A 26,157-nucleotide genomic window follows, 5' to 3' on the forward strand; every position below is an offset into this window, starting at 1 on the left:
CCTCCACCAGGAAGGGAGACAGCTGCAAGCTGCCACTTACCTCCAGCGTTTGTTCTGACGGAGCACTGGTTTGGTTTTATCATGTTATGTGACTTAACCTTCACTGAGAACATTAATTCACTCATCGACCATTCACCGAGCCCTTCCTCGGTGCCAAATAATGCATATGTCACTGAGGTAACTCCAGAGCAACATGGACACTTGGTCAAGGTCCTTGTCCTCAGGTAGCCCATTTTCTGGTAAGGCCACATTAACATAGAACTGAGACCTTGCCATTTGACATGATAAATGTGGCACAAACACCTAGGAAGGAACAGCCAGCCCTGAGAGAGAAGAGGACATTTCATCTGGATCTGGGCAGATGGGGGAGTATTCACCCGGAGGAGGGAGGAGGGCACCGCCACAGAAGGAACTGCCCAGCCCACATAAAGGCCGGGAGCCAAGCTGAGAGCTGGGTGTTTAAGGAGCGGTAAGAGCCCCACCAGGCTGTGGGGGAAGGTTCCCCAGGGCGCAGGCCGTGGGGGGCTGGGCTGTGAGGTTGGACTCTGGACAGCGGGGAGCCCGCCAAGCCTTTGGAACAACAGGACGGCGGGGTCAGATTTGCACGGGAGCTGAGTGGAGGCTGAGAAGAGGCTGGGACGGAAAGACTGGTGGTAGGGATTTTCATCAGTGTTCAGGCGAGCAACGATGACCAGCAGGTAGACCTGTGAGTGACCGAATGTCAGGAAAGAGCCAAGGTCTCTGACTGGATGGTGATGTTGTGAACCAGAAGAGTTTGTTTTTTGTTTTTTGTTTTAATACAAAGTATTTAGTTTGGGACAAAGAATTTCCTGAGTCTGCTGTAGGTCCATGTCAAGTCTCCAGCTCTTGATGGTTTAAACAGTGTGCTCAGTGTTCTGGATGGAGGTGTTTGGGGTGCAGGGCTGCCTGCCCAGGATTCCATGTGGAGAAGGAAAAAGCAGAGTAAGTGACACCCTGGCTCCCAGGCCACTTGTGAGGGAAGACGCTCCCTGGGGCTCTTCATGTGTGAAGGACGGTGGGGAGCAGAGGCTGGGGCACCCACAGGCAGCCAGGGACACCGTGCCATTTGTGCATCCCCAGTCTGCTCAGAACAAGCTTCCTGAAAGCAAAAGCTGAGGACCTGAGCCCAGGGCTTGGCTCCGGGCCTCCCCTGGCAGGGGGTGAGGGAGGATGTTCTGTGAGGAGTCCTCTCCCCTCCCCACCGCCCCCCAGTCGGTGTTGGCTCCTGGGCCTGAGAGACACAGTGAATGTCTTGGCTGTGCTGGGTCTGGAAGGCGAGGAACAGGCCGGGCAGACGGGAGCCGCCTGCAGCTCTGGTAGCGGGAGCCAATGACCTCTGGTGGCTACAGAGGGGAGCGCTCCTGCTTGCTTCTCCTGAGCCTGTCCTGGGCTGGGGGGGGTGGGGGGGGCGGGGTTGGGGTTCTGTTCTGCTCTGCACCAGCGCTCCCTCCAGGATCCACTTGCTTCCTGGTCACTGACATCTCAAGTCCTGCCCTCAGAGACTCTGATACCATTTATGCCTTGATGTGAATTTCGCTCGGTATTCGTTTTAACTGACACTTTTAGTTGTCAGAGCAGGTGCAATTGGTCTGGCCTAGGGTTGGTCTCACACTCCTCCTGGATGCGCCACCCAAGGCAGCAGCACAGCAGGCAAGCTGGTCCAAGTGCACTCTAGAGACAGCCTGTCCTGCACGACTTACCCTGCTGTGCCAGGACTCTGTTTTCCCTTCTTCATCTTCCTCTCCTCTAGCTTGCTGATTTTTTCCCACAGTCTTAGGGCATTACGACTCACCAGGAATGGCATTTAGTGCCTGTTGATCTCCCAGCGGGTTTGGGGACCACCTTCTGAGCTCCGGGCCTTGCGAAAGCCTGATTAACCAAAGTGCTGGAGAGACTTAACAGAGGCTGGTGCTGGGGCCTTCTGCCTCCAGGAAATCTGGAGCAGCTGAGAACCCATGCAGTCAGTCTTACAAAAGATGTCTTAGAGCCAGAAGGACCCCCGTTACCTCCTGCTCACTTTTCCTCCAGAATGCGTTCTCCAGCTGGGATCTCTAACCTCTCGTCCAGGCTTGGGCCGTGCATACAAGATCAGGGATTGAGAAGCAATGGGGAAGGGAAGATGTCCTACCTAGTTCTGTTTTTCCTCTTCACTACACCCCCCAAAAGTGATCCTCCCCTGGGTGAATATGGCAAATATGGAAGGCCACCAGCCCCTTCCTCCTCCCGCCTTGTGTGGCCCTCCCTCCATTGTCGGACCAGAAGGCAAAGAGGACACAAGTTTCTGATGAGTTGCACCCCAGAGGTATACCCCACAAGACTCAGGGTCAGTAGGGAGAGGGGACAGCACAATCTTCTCTCCCCTTTTTATTTTAGCTCCAAGTTGTTGAAGGCCAACTGTGTGCCCAGCACTTTGCTAAGCACTCCGTTTGTATGATCTCATGTAATCACCTCAAATCTCTACCATGATCTTCATTTTACTGATAGGGAAACTGAGGCCCAGAGTGGTAAGTTCCTGAAATAAGGTAGGGAGGGCAGCCCCCATATGCCTATACGAGTCTGTCCCCGCCGAGGAGGCAGGGAGGAACTGAAACCGGCACATTTCCACTTTCCAGGTCAGCCACCCTCTTCTAATTCTCACAGAAGTCCTTACGGGCTTGCCAAGGCCCTGGACTCGGGAAGTCTGATGGCTTTTCTACCATAAGGCAACTGGCAGGATTCGCATCTAGGTTTGTCTGATTTGAAGCCTATATTCCTAACGATTACCCTAAACTATCTTGCAACGCCCCGTAGAGCAATGACATCCAACCCTCCTTGTTTCACTTGCTCCTGGCCACTTTTACAATTCATCGAAGTCCCCAGGTTCATCTCTCCCCCATTCATAATGGGCTGAAGAGAAAGTCCCACATCTTCTCAGTGGCTAGCCACCTCTCCTCTGAGTTGATGGAGATGTTGGCCCATCACCCAAGTCACTGATGGAGATGCTCTAACCTTCCTGGCCGGCAACAGGCCCCCGTGAGCTCTGCTGGGTACCGCTCTGGGCTGGCACGAGACCCCGCTACCCAATCTTTTTTGCCTCTGCTGCCAGGGCCTCTCACCCCCAATAGCTCTGTGGTCTGACCACGTTTTCCCAGTTTATTGAGGGTGGGTTATATGGGAGCGAATCCAAAGCTGTGCAAAGGCCAGGAGAGAGTAAACACAGTGCTTTCTCCCTGACCACCGGACCTGACCCTCAGCCACAAAATAATATTAGATTAATCTGGCAGGTTTTTTTTTTTAAATTTATGTGCTCTGTGGTTGATTACCCTGTTTTCTGTTTGCTTAAGGTGTTTACAAATTGGCTTTCTAAAAGTTTTTCCCAATCTGTTTTTCCAGATTAAAAAAAAAAAAAAATTGATTCATTCATCGGGATTTACATAGTGCCTCCTCTATCCATTGAGGACTTTGTAGCTCTGTTACTGAGGCTGATTCTTAGCAATTGCCTGACCCTCAGGCTTTAAGAATGTCCCAGGTATTTCTTCCACTTGAAGAATTTAAACTTGATGTAAGTAATGTCCTGATAGCTGCTCCCAGAATGCATCCAAATGAGCCAAATTTAATTCCTTCTCTGAGGATCTTTTAAAATAGAGTAAGTCCCCCCTTTTATTTGGGATGACTTAAATACTGTCACTGCTTAGAAGGCAGGAGGCTGGGTGAGGTGGCCTGTTCAAGGATCTGGCAGTGACTCAGAGATCCTCAAAATTCTGCCAGGCCAGTAGCACAGGCACATGGGCCTTTGTCGAAAGAATTGGTGGGAAGAAATCAGACAGCTGAGAACTCTCATCAGACACATAACCCACAGCACAAATACCATATGTCTTCGGGCTCTTGCCTGTCAAATCCATCTTTACCCTGCGCCGGTAAGTAGAGCAGAGCTGGCAACGATTTCTGCAGGCCTCCAGATTTTCTGAACCGTTCTTTTAAGACTTATCTGTTGATGATGAAAGAATAAATCAGATCCACAGGACCTTGTAGCTGGCAGGAAAGCAGCTGGTCCCGAAAGACACGGGTGGCCCTTGAAACGGCACCGTGAGATTCTTCCACCTCTGCTCTTTTGCAGACATCACCCCGGGCAGGAATCCACTTGGTGCCGGGAGAGCCATTTTTCTTAAAGCCAGAGCAGCCTCCTCGGTCCTGAATGATAAATTCAGACAGGCACTCAGGAAGAAGACATGGCAGCCAAAGCGGCAGAAAAGAAGCAAGGTAGATGTCTCCCCCACATAGCCAGGAGGGTGAGGGAGGACTTCCCAGGATCCCTTCCCCGGACCAGAGACAGAGATACAGGGCTAACAAGGAGATAACTACTCCCAGTATATTAGACACAGCAGGGGAACAAGCTGCAGCCCTGGGCTCCCTCGCAGCCAACAAAACAGGCATTATGAAAGCAACAGGGACAGAGCCGGACTCACCTTTCCCTTTCAAACTCTGCTCCTCCAAGAAAGGACAATAGCGAGGTGATAAATGCAACTAATTGTGGGACTCAGGAAGTGTGTGAGTTGCATCCCTTAAGACAGAAAGGGAACTTGAAACTTGAGGGGCTTGGGCTTTCCTGGAGAGGGAGGCGGTAACTGCCAGGCTTGTTTATCACCTGAGCAAACAGAGTGATAAACTGCTTAGTCATCTGGGTGTTTCCAACTACCCACCCCTCCCAGCCCCCCGACCCCATGTGGAGATGTTTGAGTTAGTGCGATTCCATGCGGGGGAGATACCCACACAGAGAAAGCAGCGGTCAGAATCTTTTGGCTTCTTTCCAATGGAAAAAATTAAACCTGTTATTCAGGGTCCACTGCCCAGGGTTGGGACACTGTACTGGCCAGCGGTGATGGTAGGGGAAGTGGGACAGTGAGAAAGGGCACCATGGGAGAAAGCAGGAGGCAGTCGTGAGATGATGGTTTCCAGACAGCCGCACCCTCATACCCTGGAGTGTAGACACACGCGGGATGTGTGTGTAAGTGAAGCAGGGACCAGGGCTCTCAGCTGAAACGAGATGGAATGTCTGGGATCGGTTTTCCAAATTGTGTGGCACCATCTTGGAATCATTTCCTCCTTTGTTCGTTAGTTTATGATCTGAGAGCTGTTGCCAACAGTAGTGGAGAAAAGAGACTAAATATTCCAGTGGACTGATGGCTGACATTTATCTTGGGGAATCAGGTTGGCAAGAGCAAACAGGAAGGCTTTTCACCTCTCTCTCTCTCTCTGATTCTCGTTTCTTCTAAGGATGTGTTTGACCCTGCCCACCACCACTGAGCTGCCTGCTTCCCTGCTTTAACTCCCAGCAGAAGTACCTTCTCAACTCAGACCAGAGGCAGGTTACCTTAGAGGGGAAGCCCAAATCCTTAGGGGCAGAGGGACAACCAAAGATAAAAGTATCCGGGTCAGGGGTGCCTGGCTGGCTTAGTCAGAATGGCATGCAATTCTTGATCCCGGGGTTGTGAGTTTAAGCCCTACATTTCGGGTAGAGATTACTTAATATAAAGTCTTAAAAAAAAAAAAAGTAACCAGGTCAGTTCCCAGGTTCTCCTCCTTCACTCTATCTACAGCCCTTCTCCATTTAGTTACTGGACACCCTTAGAATTCCAACCTAAAACAACTGAGTCTCCTATCCCCTCCCACTGCCAAGATAGGTCCCAATTACTTGGCATCAGAGACGTTTACTCAGGGGCTCAGCTCCTTACAATTCATCTGGTCTTTGGAACCCTTGGAAACACTCTTGATCAGACTTTTTTCCCTAACGCCTCCCATTCCAATGCAAGAAAACTCAATCCCAGGGAACTTCACAGTAGCCTTCTCTTCTAATTTCTGATGGGCTCCAATTCCACATCCTGCCTATGGGCGTTGAGATTGAAGTCTGGAGTTCTGGAAGCATTGGCAGTAGAGGGTGTGACTGCACCACACTTGTTATATAGTGGAGAAAATTCCAAGTTGGGAGATCAGTCACAGATATTAGCTCACCTGGCTCAAGCTCACTCACTAACACACAGTTGGAAAGAAGCGTTACCAAAGAGATGAGTCAGCTGGCACTGTTCCAGATGGCTGGACTGAGCGGACCTGTGCTCTCGTGGCTGAATTAAGGAGCATGTTGGAGTTGGACGTTGACTTTAGGGGAGAAACACAAACTGTACCATGAGCATTTGAGGACCATTTGGCTTGGTGTTTACATTTATTTCAGTTCTTACGATTGCTCTAGATTATTCCAGCCCAACATTATGTCTTTGTCGGCTGAACTCATGGGTACTCAGCATGTGCCCTGGCCATTTTCCACAGAAACTAGAGGCCTTCCCTTTACTCATACCACCTCATGCAACAACAGCCTGAAACCCCAGGGCCCTAATTTCCTTTCCTGAATTTACTGGGCTTCACAAAGAAGGATATCAGAGAAGGCCACTCAGGCACTAGAGAATCCTCCCACCCAAAGTTGAACTTTTTATTCTAAAAAAAACAGAAATCAACAGATCAGGACAAAGGTGACTAAATTAATAAGAGCTTTATTTTATTTTATTTCATTTCATTTCATTTTTCGAGAGGGGGAGAGGGAGCACCCGCGTGGGTGGGGGAGGGGCAGAGATAGAGAATCCTAAGCAGGCTCCATGCCCAGGGCATCAGGCTCCATCTCACAGCGGTGAGAACATGACCTGAACCAAAATCAAGAGTCAGACACTTAAGTGACGGAGTCACCCAGGCGCCCCTCAACAGGAACTTTTTAAGCAGGCCTTTAGAATATGTGTTTTTAAAGCCAGGATATTGACATGTAATTTAAGTTCCATGAATTTTGTGATTTGTTGGGGGGGGGGAGTGGTTTGTATTTTTACTTGTGATAAAATACACATAAGAAAATGTGCCATTCTAACCACTTTTAATGTATAGTGTTAAGTACATTCACGTTGTACAACCAATCTCCAGAACTCTTCATCTTGCAAAACGGCAACTTTATACCCATGAAATAATAGCTCCCTGTTCTCCCCCAACCCAAGCCCTTGGCAACCATATTTCTCCTTTGTGTACGTATGAATATGACCACTCTAGGTACCTCACAAAAGTGGAATCTTCCGATACTCATCTTTTTCTGACTGGCTTGCTTCACTTAGCATAATGTTCTCAATGTTCATCCATATGTCAGAATTTCCTTCCTTTTTAAGGCTGAATAATATTCCACTGAATGGATATACCACAGTTTGTGTATCCAGCCAGCCGTTAATTGTCGTTTGGGTTGCTTTCACCTTTTGGTTGTTGTGAATTATGCTGCTGTGAACATGGGTTCACGCCTATCTCTTCAAGACCCTAATTTGTATTGTTTGTGTCTTTTAAAAATGAGTGAGGGAAGGAGCTTAGAAGAATCCCATGTCCCATGGTGTTACATTTTTTTACCATTCAGGGAAAAAAAAAAAAATCAGGAATGCAGCACTAATTTCACCAGGTAACCTCTTTCCAGCTTCTTACCATGCTGACTTTTCAAGGGCTTCTTGTGCTTCAGTGCTTTGTGAGTGCTTTGCGAATTGCCGTTAAATAGAAGGTAGCAGCAGTCGGGACATAACTCAGTGATTGAGACACTGATCAAAGACGAAATTATCAGGGACTTAGTGTATTACTGAAACCCACTGTTCCACTTTCCCTTCACGCAGGACTTGAAATCCCACACCATCCTTCCCCAGGTCAAGAAAGCACATGGTCCGAGGGTAAAGTGGGTGAAGTCCAGCGACAATCTGCTTAACCACTGAGTGCCCTTCTCACTGACAAAGACCTATAAATAACACCTGTGATCCTGTTTCAAAGTCAGCAAAGAGGCAAGGGCTGAGGGGTCGCTAAAATAATTTCATGAACAAATTGGTCCAAAAAACGATCTGTGACTAAATCTGAGAGGAGCCAGCCAGCCATGTGGACAGATGAGACTCCTCCCCTGCAGAATCAGCCTCTCTCTCATGCCCTACATTGTCTGCACGTATGTATAAGCTATATTCTAGATCATTTGGCATTCAAATAGCTAAGTCGGCTCCTCTCAGCTCAGAGATGATTGGGGAGCTGAAGTGTTAGCGTTCTGCCCTCCTACAAGGAGGAAAGAGAACAGTTCAGGAACCAGAGAAAAGCTTATTCATCTCATCTCATCTTTCAAGACCCTGAGACAGAATCCTCCACAGCCCCCCCAGACACAGGGTCCCCCAGCATTACATGCACAGAAATCAAACGCGTATCCATTATCGGAGAAATCGTAGGGAAGTGGGGCTATGGTGACAGATTTTGAAGAGCAAACATGCACCTTTGTGCTCTGTCTTCTTAAAATTCATCCTCTTACCTGCCAGCCTTGAGAATTGCCTATTTACATAACTAGCTGCCTAAAATGGCATATTAGATAATGTTACATGGTGCCTCTCTCAGTCTGAGCCCGTCCCCAGGACAGGAGTGATCCAGAAGTCCTCCAACAGCAGGTAGCATGGCTCGCTGGCCCGCAGCCATGCCTCCGTGCGGCGTGAGCCTGTCAGCGCTCCCGAGCTAAGCAGATGTCAGGCCTGATCGCCGAGGTGGGAGACCAGCGAGCAGCAGGGGGAGGGGATGTGAGTCAGCAAGTGGCACGGTGGCACACCCTCTTCAGGGGACAAACAGCATCTCTTCTGAGCTTCACAGCGGGCACCTTGTTCTGCCCAAGGTGCTGTCTCAGAGACCGCCGACATGTCGGGGCTGAGAAGGGGGAGCTGCAGGGTCTATGAGGACAGCCGGTACAGGAGGTAATCAGTCAGCTCCGATGCCATCCCTGGCGCTGCGCCAGCCTCGAACCCCCCGTTGGCCCTTTCCAAGGCACAAATCTCCCTCCCATCAAGGGATCGCGCTGCTTGCTTGTAAGAGGAGTATAAATAAGTGATAAGGAAGTGTTCTGATGAGGGTAAGCGGGTATAGCTTCTCAGCGGACCAGATGTATCAAAGAAGGCAATTGTGTGTGTCTATTCATTTATTTTTCAGCGTTCCGGTTCCTGTAGTCAGTTTAGAGAAAATCCCTAATCTAGTGAAGGCAGATGGTGCCAATGTCAAAATGAACTCAACAACCACTACTGCGGTCACCTCCTGCTCCACCTCGTCCTCTGCCGTCTCCACCCCACCTTTAATTAAGCCAGTCTTGATGTCTAAGTCAGTGCCACCCTCCCCAGAGAAGATCTTAAATGGCAAAGGAATTTTGCCCGCCACAATAGACAAGAAACACCAAAATGGCACCAAAAACAACAACAAGCCTTACAGGAGACTTTCAGGTATGTGTCTGTGTCGTTAGAGTCGGGCTCATGATTAGAGCACCTCTGGGTCATATTCGTAACCAAGGAGCGGTGTGTTCTTACAATTAAGCAGGTCTGTTTCCTTTTAAGGGGGACACGGAATTTATGTGCAAACAGGACCCCTGCCTAAAAATGCGAGGGAGAAATGGTTCTCTTATTTCCGGGTCGGACGAGGTCTCTCGCTCGACTCAGTGGGAGTTGATCCTCTTGACCCGGGAGGCAGGATGCTTTCCACCAACCACAACAGCCCGTGCATTGTGATGGTCTTACCGTGTGCTGACAGGCTGGCCTGCTCCCCAGGTTTCCGTGGAAGCCTCAGTGCAGGGAAGGTGGACAACCATAATGATACCCCACAGTACCTCAGGGCGGGCTCGGGACAGTCCCATCTACCCCACTCTGTCCTTTGGTCTAGTTGGTTGCCATATTGATTCTGTGGTCTGGAGCTACCACTGCCTTTCTCACATAATCAGGTTGGAATTGCCATTCAGGAATGCTTGGACTAGCACAGCAGGTGAGGTGTTGAGGGATTTCTCCCAGATCTACTTCTTGGTTGTCTGCATAGACACTCAGGATGCCTGGAAAGGTGCACTTGGCCAGTCTTTGAGGCAATGGCTGCCCTTGGAGGCCCCCATAGGGATGATATTGGCTTTGGATTTGTTGTAGAACTAAATCTGGCAGTTCTGCTTCCTCCAAAAGACCAAGAAAAGCTATAAACTTTATAACGTCTTCACACACCATGGGCATTTATCAAATGTTGACTAGAAAAAAGAAAATACAACGAAAACCACCCTGTGAGAGAGAAACTGGGCCCTCTAGTAGGAGCATAATTCTTAATCAACCTAAGAATTGTGGGTCATTTTTATTTTGTACTTTGTGTTAATGTGTATTTTGGTTTTCCTGTCTTACATCTGTAACTTAAAAAAAAAAAAATTATTTCTTAAAAGTACTTTGGCCCCAAAGCATTCAGAAAATTTTTACCCTAAAAATGTCTCTATGTACTATTCACCCACTATCAAGGAAGGAAGGTAGGGCCTGGCAGTCTCTTGGAGCCTTGCGGGGCCTCCCTGTGTAGACAGGAGCCCCCTACTCCTGGCTCTCTTCCTGAATGGAAAGTTCAATTTCACTCTGCAGAGCTGGGCGATAACATCCCTGGAAAAACCAGTAGGCCCGGCTGGGCAGTGTCCAGAGGCAGAAGCGTGACCATGGCTGCCAGCCTGCACCCTGACCTGAAGTTATGTGGGGGGGGGGGGGGTTCTTGTTGTCTGTTGGTTTTGCATTTTGTTGGTTGTTTTGTCTCATTGGGTCTTTTGTTTCTATCTCGCTTGTTTCTATCTCGCTTTGACATTTGGCGGCCAGCTCCTATTGCCCAGCCAAGCAACCTGCTCAGTTGCGGGCCAGTGTGAGAGCTGGTGTGGATCCGGGCCCCGGTCTGACTCTGACAGGCCTGAGGGAAAGAACTCCATGGCAGGCAGCCTGGGGCCCGGCGCCCAGGCCCTCCTTGGTGGGCAGCGAGGGCACACAGGAAACAGGCGTCTCCAGGCCTCACAGTTTTCTAGTCCTAAAAGTGAAGCTAGAGAAAGGCGGGGCAGGGGGGGGGGGGGGGGATGGTGCCTGGCTGGCTCATTCGGTGGAACATGCAACTCTTGATCTCGAGGTTGGGAGTTTGAGCCCCACATTGGGCGTAGAGATTACTTAAAAATCAAGTCTTTGAAAGAGAAGAAGATGATGATGACAATGACAAAAACAAAAAGAGGTGGGAGGCATTTTGATAGCCAACCAGGAAATCTGTCTTGGACGTCAGAATGTTTTTTATCGAACCATCATCATCACCACCGATGCAGCCACCAGCACAACCCCCAAACCCTCTTTTAAAAACAGAACACATTCAGTTATTGTGCTCCGAGTAACCTCCTTTTAGTTTGCAGCTATTCAGACCTCTTAAGGAGACATTCCCAAATTTATATACAACCCCCGCCCGCACACCCACCCACCAACACGGCTGCCGGCCTCCCTGAATGCCCAGAAGAGCTGTGTCATCCCTGTGCTTCAGGACTCAGGTGTCTGCTGGGTGCCTTCCAGAAACAGCACAGACCATCTGAGAGGTGGACCTTTGAAGCCTAAAGGGTCCTTAAGGGATTGCCTCACTTCCCCTCCTTCTCCAGGGGGAGGGAGCATTGCTGTAATCCAGAAGGAGCAAAGGATCCATAAGTGGGCATAAAAAGTTCAGCGTCCTTAGAAGTAACCTCACCATGAGCCATCCACAGCCCAGGGAGAAGGTGGGAACTGGAGAAAGCCTAGCCTCTCTGCAGCCGCCCTTCAGCCCCAACAGGCTGGCTAGCCCTGGCTCGTCCCCATTTGGAGCAACAGGGCCCGTGCTGGGTGCAAAGCAAGCTGGGAGACTAGCAGGCCCTGCCCTCCAGGCAACTTACAACTATGCAGACACACATAGAGCACACACCCGAACTTTCCCCCTGCCCTGCCTACAACTCGGCCAGAACATTCCCGAATCAGGTAAACGACATTTCTGGTCAGCGCGGCTGCACGGAAAGCCTGGTGCTGAAGACGTGGCAAAGCACAAGAGAGGCAGGTCACACTGACCTGTCAAGGAATAATCTCCCACTTAAATGGCTAAAAACCAGCAGGAAGGCAAGGTGGGGGGAGCCGCCCAGGACACAGTGGCCCTTGGGCCTCAGGCCCTCTTCCTGGTCTGCAGCCAGCTATGCCCAAAGTGCCAAGTACCTGGGGAATAAAGTGTGACAGCGTCAGGGCTCCTCGCCCTCCGGTGCCTGCCCCCCCCTCCCCCCCCCCCCCCCCAGCGCCTTGTGCTGCATTTACATCCCTCCCGAAGCTGGACCTGGAACTCAGGGGTCAAAGGGGAGCGCCATTTTCCCCTGAGCGGTTCTTGAAGCATTTTAGCGGCCGGTTGGGGGGGGGGGGGGGGGGGGGGAAGAAAAAGAAAAAGAAAGAAAGGAAAAGAAAAACAAAACAAACAAACAAAAAACCCAGATTGCCTGACAATGTCTCACTTGTTGGTGCAAATGTGCATTTTTTTTTAAATGTAGTCTTAATGCCAAATCCTATTTAGTCTCCTTTTTTCTTATATTTTTTGTTTGTTTCTTAAACCAGAGAGAGAATTTGACCCAAATAAACACTGTGGAGTATTGGATCCCGAGACAAAGAAACCTTGCACAAGATCCCTCACCTGCAAGGTATTTCTCTTTCCATAAAAAATACTTCCTGCTCTCGCTGGGGCCTTTGTCGAAATGTTTGCATGCCACTCTCTGCACACGGCAGGGTGTGGAACCTCGACATGACCCCCAGCTGTTCTTTGTAAGGGAAATGCTTTCTTCTCTTCCATGGTAGCAGAGTGCCTGCCTCAAGCTGGCTGGCTTTTTAAGAAGGAAAAAAAAAAAAAAATAGGCTTCCCCTGTTACTTGTGAGGCCAGACAGTAAATTGTATTTATAGGCACTCACAGGCGGTTCTAAACCCTGCTACGTTTTAATGTATGCGGGAGCGGCGGCAACGGCGGCAGCGCCTGAAAGGCAGCCCCGGAGGGGAGGACGAGCGGCCGCGCCCCTGATCCGGCCACGCCGGGTGGCCACGGGGGCAGCCGACGCGAGGCGGCCGCCATCGGGTAGCCCCCGGCCCCCGTATTTCACACTGAAGTGCTAGTGCTCCCCGGGCTCGAGGCCGTGGCCCCCTCTGCCCGGTGGCCGGCCGTGTGTGTCCGGGCCAAAGCCAGCCTCCCACCTGCACCTGGATTAACTCTAGCGCGCCCTCACCGTTGCCTTTCATCCAGAGAGGTTTCCGTGGGCTCTGCGCGGAAGCTGGTCATCCTAAGCCATTTTCTGGAGGAAGCTTTGGCTTCTTAACGCCAGGAGTGTAGGGCATGGTTGCGTTTGTGTGGTGTCTGCCTCTTCCCAGCCACAGAACAGGAGCCGTTGCCTTGAAGTTGACTTTTCAAGCACCTCCAAATTCCCATGAATTGCTGTTTCTGAAATGGAGGGCCTGGGGAAGCAGGTTTATGTGCTGATCAAAGAGGCTGTGCTTTTCATCTCTCTTCTCCTTAGACACATTCGCTAAGCCATCGGAGGGCAGTCCCAGGCCGGAAAAAGCAATTTGACCTCCTTCTGGCAGAACACAAAGCCAAGTCCCGCGAAAAAGAAGTGAAAGATAAAGAGCATCTCCTGACTTCGGCGAGGGAAGTACTTCCAAACCAACCGGGGCCAGCGCAGGACTCTCTGCCAGGACCTTCGGGGAGCTCTGGGCCAGAACCGAAAGTCGCATCCCCTGCAAAATCCAGGCCACCTAACTCTGTGCTTCCTAGGTAAGTCCCATTCGGCAGTAGAAGCCCTGAGTCCTTGGTCAAGTGGCTCTGCCTTGCTGGGTCGTGTGTGGGCTGATCACGTGGCATCTGGAAGTCGTAAGAGCCCTACCTCGTAAGGCGGTTGTGAAGTGTAAGTGAGATCACGGGCATAAGGGGCTCGGCCAGTGCCCACCGTATAGTGTTCAGTGGCTGTTCCTGCTGTCGTCATCCTCATCACCATCATCACCATCATCACCATCATCATCATCACCATAGCAGATCTATTTCAGACAGTATGTGTTTTTATAGAGCAAGAGTAATCTGGAAGTTAATACCTGGAAAGGCTGAGCTCTATCAGCCACCGGGCAACTTTCTGGTGGCCTGGGTTTTTAGATTAGTTGGACGCTCCCGACACAGAGTGGGGTAGTCCTCACACCTTAGGAGCCCATTTGCCACGATATCTTGTGACTTTTTTTCCACGAGTCTCCTCTGATCGGGGCGAAAGGAAAATTGGCATCACAGAGGCTGTTTGTCCTTACATTTCCCTCCACACCAAGAAAGCTGAGCCATCTGTTTGGGGTTTTATTTGGTTGTCCTGGACAGAAAGGAAAGAACAGAAAACAGAATTAAAACCCATTTGGATTAAGAACGATTTAAAATCTATGCATGTCTGTTTTGATGGGACGTGGGGTACTAAGCAGCCGACCGATTTCCAGGTAATAAGACAGGGAGCCCTTCATTCCCAAATATTTATCTAGTGCTTGCTTCATAAGCAAGGTACAGACAGACCTCGTTTTATTGCGCTTCACAGATACTGCAATTTGTTACAAATTGAAGGTGTGGGGCAACCCTGCCATCGAGGAAGTCTGTCGCCATTTTCCCAACAGCAATCGCGCACTATGTCTCTGTGTCAACGAAGTGTTTGTTAATTAGAGTATGTAAATTAGATATAATGCCATTGCACACTTAATAGACTATAGTACAATGTAAACATAATTTTTCTATGCACTGGGAAACCCCCCTCCCCAAAAATGAATTCGATTCGCTTTATTGCAATAGTGGCTTTATGGCAGCGGGGTGGAACCAAACCCGTGATGTCTCTGAGGTATGCCTGTACTATGTTAGGTACTTCCAAGCAGTAGTACAGAGATGAACGAAATTAGAGCCTGCTTTTTAAGTATCTAGAGTTTAGGGGAGCCCAGATGGCTCAGTTAGTTCAGCGTCCAACTTCAGCTCAGGTTATGATCTCAAGGTTCATGGGTTCGAGCCCCATGTCGGACTCTGTGCTGACAGCTCGGAACCTGGAGCCTGCTTTGAATTCTGTGTCTCCCTCTCTCTCTGCTCCTCCCCCACTAGCACTCCGTCTCTGTCTCTCTCTTTCTTTCAAAAATAAACATTAAAAATTAAAAAAAAAAAAAGAATCTAGAGTTTAGAAGATAAGACTCAAATATCCAGAACTTCATGAAAAGGAAACATTAATAACAAAATATGAGACTTGCAGATAGTGGTATTTTCAGATCATTTTTTTTTTTTTTCTTTTTTTTTTTTTTTTTTTAAATTTTTTTTTTTTTCAACGTTTACTCATTTTTGGGACAGAGAGAGACAGAGCATGAACGGGAGAGGGGCAGAGAGAGAGGGAGACACAGAATCGGAAATAGGCTCCAGGCTCTGAGCCATCAGCCCAGAGCCCGACGCGGGGCTCGAACTCACGGACCGCGAGATCGTGACCTGGCTGAAGTCGGACGCTTAACCGACTGCGCCACCCAGGCGCCCCGTTTCAGATCATTTTTTAATGCGTACAGTATGAATCTCAAGGGGTAATTGTTTAGTCAGCAAGTAGGCATGAAGAGAACACAGTTGTGGGCGCCTGGGTGGCTCAGCCGATTAAATGTCTGACTCTTTATTTCGGCTCAGGTCATGATCTCACAGTTCATGAGCCTACAGTTGGGAGCCTACTTGGGATTCTCTCTCTTCCTCTCTCCCTGCCCCTCCCCTGCTCGCATACTCACTCTCTGTCTCTCTCTCTCTCTCTCAACATGAATAAGCTTTTTAAAAAAAATTTTTAAAGATTAAAGAGAACCTAGTTATAAAAGAAGGGGATGGAGTTGATTTTTAAAGCAAAAGCAAATATTTGATGACAGTTGTTACTGATCTACTGGGTTCTCTCCTTCATGCCTTCCACGGGCACAAGCCAGATCCAGTTTGATAGCCAGAGTCCCTCTGTCAGAACCGCCGACCTTGGCTTCAGGTTCAGGAGGACACAGTAGATGGAATGGCCCCCCACACACATTTCCTGCAACATAACCATTGCTGTGTTGTTACTACCAACTTACGTGTCCCACCGTCTTGCAGGATCATTTTACAACTACTTCTTACCGTCACGCCAGATGTTGGTGAAGGATATTACCTTTCCTGAGCTTTGGAGTTCAGCAGATGGTTCTGTTCCAAATTTCTGGGAGGGGATTCAAGCCTATGTACAGCGGCTTTCAAACTTTTTTGTGGCTGTAGAACTTTTTTATTCCTACAAAACCGTACATGGTACCCAATATAAAAGCAGACCTTGGAGCGCCTAGGTGGCTCAGTCGGTTAAACACCTGACTTCAGCTCAGATCATGATCTCACAGTCCGTGAGTTGGAGCCCCACGTCGGGCTCTGTGCTGACAGTTCAGAGGCTGGAACCTGCTTCAGATTCTGTGTCTCCCATTCTCTGCCCCTCCCCTGCTCATGCTCTGTCTCTCTCTGTTTCTCAACAATAAACGTTAAAAAAAAAAAAAAAAAGCAGACCTGCCTCCACCTAACTCCAGCTCAGCTCTGCTTCCATCACACATATAACTCACAGCCTGCTGTCCCCCCAGCCCACCCGAGGGATCCCTGTCAAGTCCCCAAGGGCTCCGGGGAACCCAGTTTGAAAACCCTCCTTTATTGTATGGTTCAGGTTCACCATCAAGATGGAGGCATTGCTCACCCTAGCAGACAGAGTACCTGGTGTAACGGAGAAGCCATGGGGCAGCTGTTAAAAAAGCAAAAACAGGCAGTGGAAGTTTAAGAGCTGCTTATTAATGTTCCTTTTTTACTTAATTTTCCAGGGAATGTTTGTCAATAGAGAAATGCCAAGTGTTTATGTTCTCATAAGGAAGCAGAAGAAAGAGAAAGAATGAGGTTAATCAGCAAAAAGAGTGTCTCTGAATGGAAGAGGCAAAGGGGGTGCATTATAAATGTTGGCTAACAATAATTGTTAAAGATGTTTTTCAAGGTTGAGGTAGGCACCAGAAAACTCAGGGATGAACTCTGCTCAAACTTTGTGGGAAATAATGTCCTTTTTCACTTGGTTTTACTTAGGATGAAATGCCATACAATCAGGGATTGAAAAAGCATGATCAGAATTTAATGCCCTCCTTGGGGCGTCTGGCTGTCTCAGTCAGTAGAGCGTGTGACTCTTGATCTCATGGTTGTAAGTTCAAGCCCCATGTTCGGTATAGAGATCACTTAAAACTAAAATCTTTAGGGGCGCCTGGGTGGCTCAGTCGGTTAAGCACCCGACTTCAGCTGAGGTCATGATCTCACAGTTCGTGAGTTTAAGCCCCATGTTGGGCTCTGTGCTGACAGCTCAGAGCCTGAGGCTTGCTTCAGATTCTGTGTTTCCCTCTCTCTGCGCCCCTCCTCTGCTCTCACACTCTGTCTTTCTCTGTAAAAAATAAATAAACATTAAAAAAAACTAAAATCTTAAATAAAAAAAAAAGAAGTTTAATGTCCTCACCTAAAACATAAAACATTGTTTCCTCATATTCATGATATACAATACATATAATATTTCAGTCACGGGGTGCCTGGGTGGCTCAGTCAGTTAAGCGGCCGACTTCAGCTCAGGTCATGATCTCACGGTCCGTGAGTTCGAGCCCCACGTCGGGCGCTGTGTTGACAGCTCAGAGCCTGGAGCCTGTTTCGGATTCTGTGTCTCCCTCTCTCTGACCCTCCCCCGTTCATGCTCTGTCTCTCTCTCTCTGTCTCAAAAATAAATAAACATTAAAAAAAAATTTTAATATTTCACTCACAGTAATTATTACTAATTGGCAAAAAAATTATCACATGTAAATGGAAATATTGTAATCCCTTCGCAATCATGAATTCCTTTCGTAGGAAATGCTACCACGTGTGAATTTCTTTTTTTGTTTGTTTATTTTGAGAGAGAAAGAGAGAGCACATGCCCGTGTGCACAAGCCGGAGAGGGGCAAAGAGAGAGAATCCCAAGCAGGTTCCGCACTGTCAGCACAGAGCCCAATGTGGGGCCCAAACTCACAATCCGGAATGTGATATGGTGACCTGAGCCAAAAATCAAGAGTCACATGCTTAACCAACTGAGCCCCCCCAGGTGCCCTGTGTGAATTTATTTCTTACATATTGCTTGGCAACTTTGAAAATATTTCACTTCTCATATTGTTGAACTGCAACCCATTCTTGTCAAGGGTTCCTGAGAAAAGAACTTAGGTCTAGAGCTGGACAAGTTTAAGTCAGATAACAAGCATTGGAACAAGGTTGGAAGTGCAAATGTCAGCTCCATGCTTGCTAACAAGATGAGCACCATCCTGTTTCTGGGTTTCTCCAGCTTCAAGCAGCTCATCTGTAAAGCAGAGCTAAGAAGAATTAAGTGATAAGTACTAAGCTCCTAGTAAGCACTCAATTAATGGAAACTGGTAGTCAGTGGTAGTAGCATTTCATGGGAAAGCAGTGTGAGTAATAAAGGCCTTGGTGCCACCTAATTTCCAGTTGCCCATCCTTCTGGCCACTGCTTACCAACCTGGGGGCCCTTGAATAACATGCTACTGTGCTCTGTTTCTTCGTCCCGACTCTAAGGGAACATCCCAAGAGCTATGGATGACCAGACTAACCAAAACCATGAGGATTCTTTAGGAAAGGGGGAGGAGAGCAGAGGGTTAAGCTAGGCTCTGACAAGCCAGTCTCTGGCCCCCAGGAGGGAGGGAGGAAAAGATAGGCTGTGGAAGCCAAGACTGACAAAATCTAGGCACATTCCCTTCTGTCTCGTAGACGCTCGCACATCTAATCTTAAAGTATAAAAATGGCAAAATCCAATGACTCTTAGACTGACAAGGGTAGTGCGGAGACAGACAGAAGGTTCTGGATACCTGAAAAAGGGCAAAGATGCTTCTGGAGTGAAAGCGACTCCAGCTTGTGCCTCATTAGGACAAATGTTAGGGCTACACTGTAAGCCTCGGCTGAATATTTGTCCCTCTGCTTTTTCTACATCCATTTCTCAATATGGGGGGCTTTGAAGTCAAGCAGACCATATCAAGTCTCATGTCCACTTGTTAGTAGCTTTGCCACCCATTTCCTCATCTGAGAAGTGTAGATAGCACTTATACCCACCTAAAGCAGTGGGTCACTCGCACAAGAAAACGTACATTGCATGCCTCGCACATAGTAGGACCCAGTTAAGGTCAGTTGCCTTGTGTTCTCTTCCCCAAAGCACTCAGACAGCCTGAGGCTCATGCCTCATCCAAGGGGTGGGGGAGGGGACTTTCTGTAAGATTCCCTGAGTGGAACTGGGCACGGACCTTTATCATGTACATTGTCTTTAGACCAGACTGGTAACTGGAGAGCGGAGGGTGATGTCGTGCTGAAGGGAATGGCAGCTTACCAAACTTGAGCAATGTTTTCAACACCTTCCCATGACTGGTTGTCCCATTCCCCATCACTCCCTGCCAAGCCTTGTTTTTCCTGAGACACAGGTTGGTTCCAGCACACTCCTTCCCTCCCCAGGCTCTGCTGGAACGTCTTGGAAGCGTCTCCCATCATCGCCAGGAGGGTGGATACATCTCGAGTGAAACAAGCCTGGAAAGGAACACATTCAGAGCTCCTTCTTCACTGGTGCCTTGCACACCATCATCACTCGTGATTCCGGCTCCGCTCTCGGAGCCAATTCTGCTCTGGACACGGATTTCCATGCTCAGCTTCACTCTCCAGAATTCTCCTCCCCTCATCGCTCTTTTATCTGGCAAGCAGAATTTACTCTTAAGTGTTTCAACCATTTGTTTTCTTTTTTTCCTTAATGAAACTTTGTTTTTTTTTAATCCAAGTAAAGTGGTCACATAGCTCAAAAGTCAAATAGAACCAAAAGACTTAGAATGAAAAATAGAGTTCGTGCCATGCTGGAAGTCTCTCCACCCACTCTGTGTCAGAGCACCTGTTTCCTGGATCCCATGGCCTTCCTCTCTCTTGGCTTGCTCCTTGATTTTGGTAGAGTATCTCCTCCATCAGTTTCCTGTGAAAAGGTTCAAGGGGGGTCAATTTTTAGAACCCTTACATGCCTGAGAAAAATTTTTTTAATGTTTTTATTTATTTTTGAGAGAGAGAGAGAGAAAGAGCACATGTGTGCAAGTCGGGAAGGGGCAGAGAGAGAGGGAGACACAGAATCCGAAGCAGGCTCCAGGCTCTGAGCTTTCAGCAAAGAGCTCAATGCGGGGCTCAAACTCGAGAACTGCAAGATTATGACCTGATGTCAGGCACCCCTGAATGTTTTTATTCTACCCTCACACTTAATTGATAATCTCTATGAGTATGTAACTGGATTGAAAATCATTTCCCTGCATGGAGCACCTGGGTGGCTGTCACTTAAGCGTCCAGCTTTGGCTCAGGTCATGATCTCATGGTTTGTGGGTTTGAGCCCCGTGTCGAGCTCTGTGCTGACAGTTCAGAGCCTGGAGCCTGCTTCGAATTCTGTGTCTCCCTCTTTCTCTGCCTCTCCTCAACTTGTGCTCTCTTTCTCTCAAAAATAAATAAACATTAAAAAAAGAAAGAAAGAAAGAAAATCATTTCCCTACAGAATTATGAAGGCATTTTTTGATTGGCTTCTAGCATCAAAAATTTTTATTGAGAAGTTTGGTGTCATTCAGATTCTCATTTCTTTGTGCGTGATCAGTTTTTAATCTCTGAAGCCTGGGGCTTTAAAATTTCAGGTATCACTGGATATGGGTCTGTTTTCATTCATTGTACTGGGTACTCAGTGGATCTTTTTCATCTGGAAACCCCTGTTTCTGGGATATTTTCCTATGCTACATCTTGGCTAATTTTCTCCCCAGTATTGTCTTTATTCTCTCTATTGACTTCCCATTAGCTGGATGTTGGACCTTTTGCTCTGATGTTTTCATTCTTTTGCCTCTTTTCCCCTGTTTCTCTTCATCTCTTGTTCTACTTTCTGAAAGATTTTCTTTTATTTTACCTTCAAAAGTGTATGTGAAATAATCCACTTATGATTCACTTTTTAAAATTCTAGGATCTGGTTCTTAGATAAAAAGAACTTCTAATTGCTTCTCATAATATCATACAAGATACTATCATTTTGCAGAGGTAATACCATTCTAATATCTTTGAAGATAGGTTTTTTTTTTAGTTGTTTCCTCTCCCTTGCTATCTTGATTTCTTTCGTGCTGTGCATTTGATGTTTGGCTAGTCGGTCTCATAATGGAGATGTTTCAGGAATGTTTGGTGATCCCTAAGCATTCACATTTAAATTTTTTTAATGTTTATTTATTTTTGAGAGAGAGAGAGAGGGAGAGCGAGAGAGAGCACAAGCAGGGGAGGGGCAGAGAGAGAGGAAGACACAGAATCTGAAGCAGGCTCCAGGCTCTGAGCTGTCAGCACAGAACCTGACGTGGGGCTGGAACTCATCAACCGCAAGATCTGACCTGAGCTGAAGGGGGTAGGGTGCCTAACCATTCACATTTAAAAGAGAAGCACTAACAGGCTGATTGGAAGTCTTTGTGTGGGTCTGTCAACAAAAAGGATTCTCAAAGGCAAGATCTGGAAGGCCATTCAGTTTCTCAGGGAATGAATCCTTCATGGTGATAGGCATTCCGGAAGTGCCCACTAACTGGAGATAGCCCACAGTCACCTTGTTTCCAGCCCTGTGCTTCTCTCCTGATCTCTGCCGAGCCCGGCAGCCCCTTATCTAGGGTCTCTCCAGTTCAGTTTCTCTGCAGAGTAAACCTTTGTTCTCTTGTTGGAGAGTTGGTTGGAGAGGGTGGGACATGGCAGGGGCAGTGGTGCATCATCTGGCCACGTGAGGTCGTGGTGTTGAGCTGTAGGTCCAGCTACCACGTGGGAAGACCTTCAGCTCTCCCTCGAGACTTAGCCCACACCTCACCCATGACTTTTGCAGCCCTAGGTAGCTCCAGGTTCTGCGGTCAGCCAGCTCCTGGCCCTGCAGTTAACACTTCTGCAGACACGTTCTGTCTTCTCAAAGTATGTTAAAATCTCATGTTCACTCTGTATCCATTGGGATGCTTCAAGTGTAAGTAGCAGAAAACCTAGTCTTCCTGATCGCTTAAATAATTAAACATTTTATCACATGCAGGGCGCCTGGGTGGCTCGGTCAGTTGAGCACCCCACTCTTGATTTTGGCTCAGGTCATGATCCCAGGGCCGTGGGATCGAACTCCATGTCAGGGTCCTTACTGAGCACTGATGGGGGAGACTGCTTGGGATTCTCTCTTTCTCTCCCTCTGTCCTTCTCTCCCGCTCATGTGCTCTCTCTCTCACTCTCTGTCTCACTCTGTCTCTCTCTCTCTAAAAATTAAAATTAAAAAAAAAATCGTTGGGGTGCCTGGGTGGCTCAGTCGGCTGAGCGTCCGACTTTGGCTCAGGTCATGATCTCGCAGTCTGTGGGTTCGAGCCCCGCGTCGGGCTCTGTGCTGACAGCTCAGAGCCTGAAGCCTGCTTCGGATTCTGTCTCCCTCTCTCTCTGCCCCTCCCCCACTCATGCTCTGTCTCTCTGTCAAAAATAAATAAACATTAAAAAATTAAAAAAAAAATTGTTATCACATGTGACAAGAAGTCCAGAGGCGACAGGGCACCAGTCCCCAAAGATGCGGAATCGGCTCACATTCCCTGCCTTTCTTTTATTCCACCCTCTTCAGTCTTCGGGCTTCATGTTCAAAGTTTTATAGCAAGATGGCTGTGGTACTTGGTACTTCCAGATGAAGGTGGAGACCACTTCCTTGTGTCTCTTTTTAAAAGTGAGGAAAATTTGCAACCTCCCCAGAGGAAAAAAAAAATTTATGTATTTTTCACACCCTTTAACAAATCAATCACTAGCAAGATAAGTGAAATTCCCATTCTTGGTTTAGGGGTTAAATGGACTCTTAATTTCGGATCAGGTCATAATCTCACCATTCGTGAGTTTGAGCCCTGCATCAGGCTCTTATGGAGCCTGCTTGGGAGGCGACTTCTCTTCTCCCTCTCTCTAAATAAGTAAATAAAGTTTAAAAAATATTTAAAATAATAATAATAAATGCAAAGATATTTTCCTGTATAACTGTGATGCTATTAATCACACTAAATAAAATCCAGCTCACTTTTATCTCCTGTAGGACAAGGAGGTCCTAACACAGTGGGAAAGGCCTCAAAAAGAGGCTGCTAGAAATTTTGGAAACCACGTAAATGTCCATCAATAGACATAGTTAAGTAATAATTCAGTCAATTATGATCTATCCATACTATGGAATATTGGGGATATTAAAAATGATCTAATTCTACCCATGGAATGATTTCTACATCACTAGGCAAAAAAAAAAAAAGCATGTCTGAAAATAGTATATACAGTGTGATCCAGTTTTTGCTTAAAAATGCATGTGCCCGTGTATGCACAGTAGAGAAATCTGGAAGGATATAAATCAGAATGGTAATAGCACTTGATCTTGAGTGGCAGGATTATGGATGCTGCTTTCTTTCCTTATATGTTTCAGCATTATCAGCATTGTTTTCCTGTATGTGTCTTCAGCCGTGAATAGGCAATAACGTTGCCCCTTCTGATACAAGGGAGTAGGTATGTGGGAATGCACCTGGGGAGATGTGTCCTCCGGACCATACACTTTGAACATGCAGAATGAATGGCATTTTTGTTTTCATAAATATGGGAAGGTGATAGTCAGGAACAAAGTGTCACAGCAACAGAGTTCTTGTAGTAACACTAAAAAAACTACCTGGGGCCTTGGGTTTGGTTTCTTATGGGCTTCGTTACTATGGTAAAATATACAGAATGTAAAATTTACCATTTTAACCGTTTCTACGTGTACAGTATGTAGCATAAGTACCTTCACCTTGTGGTGCAACCATCACCACCATCCCTCTCCAGAACTTTCTATCATCTCATTTTGAAGCTCTGTACCCATTAAACACTAACTCCCCATTCCCCATCCACCATCACCTGTAACCACTGTCCTACTGTCTATCTCTATGAACTTGACTATTCTAGGTGCCTCATATAAGTGGAATCATACAATATTTGTCCTTTGTCACTGGCTTATTTCACTTAGCATAATGTCTTCAAGATTCATCCATGTTGTAGCACGTGACAGAATTTCCTTCTTTTTTAAGGTTTAACATTCCATTGTATGGATACACCATTTTATCCGTTCATCTGTTGATGGACATTTGGGACCTTTGCGGCTTTGCTTTAAATGACTGTGTTTGGGACACCTGGGTGGTTCAGTCCGTTGAGCGTCCGACTCCGGCTCAAGTGATGATCTCTCAAAAAATAAATAAACATTAATAAATAATTCAGTTAAATGACTGTGCTTTGGGGATCTGGTTTGAACTCAGGTTTTTGACAGCTGGAAAGATTTCAGAACAACGAAGAATTCCGAGGGAAGTTGAGGGAATAGGGAGAAAATCAACGGTGCTGTTTCACACTGCTTGAAGGGGCAGCTTTCAGAGAAGAATACAGAAAACTAATTTTTTTTCTCCAAAACTTCTTTTTCTCCCTTTATTTCTCCTTGGTCAATCACCTGATGAAAGTGAAAAAGCAGGAAAAACAACTGACAGTTAACTTTGACTATTCCTCTTCTAACTCTTTTACCAACATGAATGTGTTGCTTTTGATTTTGGTTTTGCTTTGTTTTGTTTTGTTTTTTGCTGCTTGTGAAGCATGTAGTGCTTCTGACTATGACACTGCTTTTCTATAAGCTCAGCCGTCATTGAGATGAGATCTGCTAGGTTTTGTTCATACACAAGGAACTCATTCATGCCTTCATTAAGAAACCTATTTCTTCAGAACCCACTAGAAGCCAGTCATGCCAGCCTGTGGTTCTGGTGGCTTGTCAAAAATTAAATGGACACATCCATCGTCAGAAGATACAATTGAACTACATGTGACTTGATATTAAGAAACAGATCTGGGGGCACCTGGCTGGCACAGTCAGCAAAGCATGAGACTCTTGATCTCAGGGTCATAAGTTCAAGCCCCACGTTGGGTGTAGAACTTACTTATTAAAAAAAAAAAAGAGAGAGAGAGAGAAAAGAAAAAAAAAGAAACAAATCTGGCTGTGGAGTAAGAGACTTGTGCCCCATCATTGGGACAAAACCTTTTTTCATGCCAGTAGGGTAACAGTTGCATACAGCTATAATTTAAGAGTAACAACAAGTATGGGGCTATCTTCATCATCACCGATGGTCTGTTAATTGGCTCGAAGTTGTTTACTCTGTTGGGTCTACTTTCAGAGGGAAGCAACTCTCTGGCAAGTGCAAATTACTTATGTGCAAAGAGATGAGTAATTGTGACTGCATTCATTAGAAGACTGGTTTGAAGTTAACTCTCTGTTACAATACTGTATTTTATGTTCCACTTACACTATGGGAGTTTTCCCTGGTGCCTGAATTGAAGCCCGGCAGGGCCTAACTTCCATGGGATCATTTTAGAGAGCTGGTCGGCTCTCTAACCGAGAGCTAACCTGCTCTCAGCCTGAATTTTTGCCTGGTGTCAATCTGCCATTGACCTGCCTTCCTTGGTACGTTGAGAAAGCCGATGGGTCTCCTTCCGAGCTCCCTTCAGCTGAATGGGTCTTGCTGCCTCAGAAAAGTTTATTCTGTCCGTTTCTCTCCTTGCCCTTAGACCATCATCTGCAAATAGCATCAGTAGCAACACATCTTCAAATCACAGTGGCTGCACTCCGGAACCCCCGCTACCCCCAGCTGGAGGTGACCTCACCAGCCGACTGTCAAGTGATGAAGGGGAGATGGACGGAGCCGACGAACCCGAGAAGTTAGACTGTCATTTCTCTACCCACCACCCCAGACCTCTTGCGGTAGGCCACCTTGTTTCCGTCCATGCGTTCCTCCCCCCTCCCCCGACCCAGGGCTCTGCGGGCATTTAGGTCATCATGTCAGACAGCACGCACTCCCAAGGAGAGGCTGCCAACACTGTGTTTTTTGGAAAGGTACACCCTGACGTTGAATGATTGCCTTCAAAATACCCTTGAAAATCACAGAAGGAAAGGGCAGGGCTCCCTACTAGTTATAATCCTTTAAACACCTGAGTATCTGTGGGCCAAGGATGCTTGAGAAACGGTGTTTATATAAGCCCACTGGGGAACTGGCCTTGTGGCCTTGCGCATCGGAATATGGAGCCTCTGGTTTTCCAGAGTTCGTCTGCCTCGCCTGCTTTGGAAACCGTCTGTCTTAGCGGTGTGCCAGGTGCCAGCCCTAGCCGCCTTTCTCCCCTGTTGATTTGGAGTTTTATTGTTATTAGTA

The 26,157-nt window shown here is 47.4% G+C and overlaps 1 protein-coding gene across 10 annotated transcripts in view; it reads left to right on the forward strand.

Moving 5' to 3' along the window:
* The window catches only part of ATXN7L1 (ataxin 7 like 1), a 248,296-nt gene that overhangs the window by 205,291 nt on the left and 16,848 nt on the right, over positions 1-26,157 (forward strand). For 9 of the 10 annotated variants that reach the window (XM_045494478.1, XM_045494477.1, XM_045494479.1 and 6 more), the window contains 4 exons: positions 9,007-9,290; positions 12,438-12,520; positions 13,383-13,639; positions 25,520-25,712. In XM_045494478.1, the coding sequence (XP_045350434.1) occupies positions 9,007-9,290; positions 12,438-12,520; positions 13,383-13,639; positions 25,520-25,712 (817 nt within the window). Of the gene's footprint in view, positions 1-9; positions 964-9,006; positions 9,291-12,437; positions 12,521-13,382; positions 13,640-25,519; positions 25,713-26,157 lie in introns of those variants that run through there. The other variant, XM_045494488.1, reaches the window with a different exon arrangement.

Source organism: Leopardus geoffroyi, chromosome A2, assembly GCF_018350155.1.
Source record: "Leopardus geoffroyi isolate Oge1 chromosome A2, O.geoffroyi_Oge1_pat1.0, whole genome shotgun sequence".
NCBI classification, from domain to species: domain Eukaryota; kingdom Metazoa; phylum Chordata; class Mammalia; order Carnivora; family Felidae; genus Leopardus; species Leopardus geoffroyi.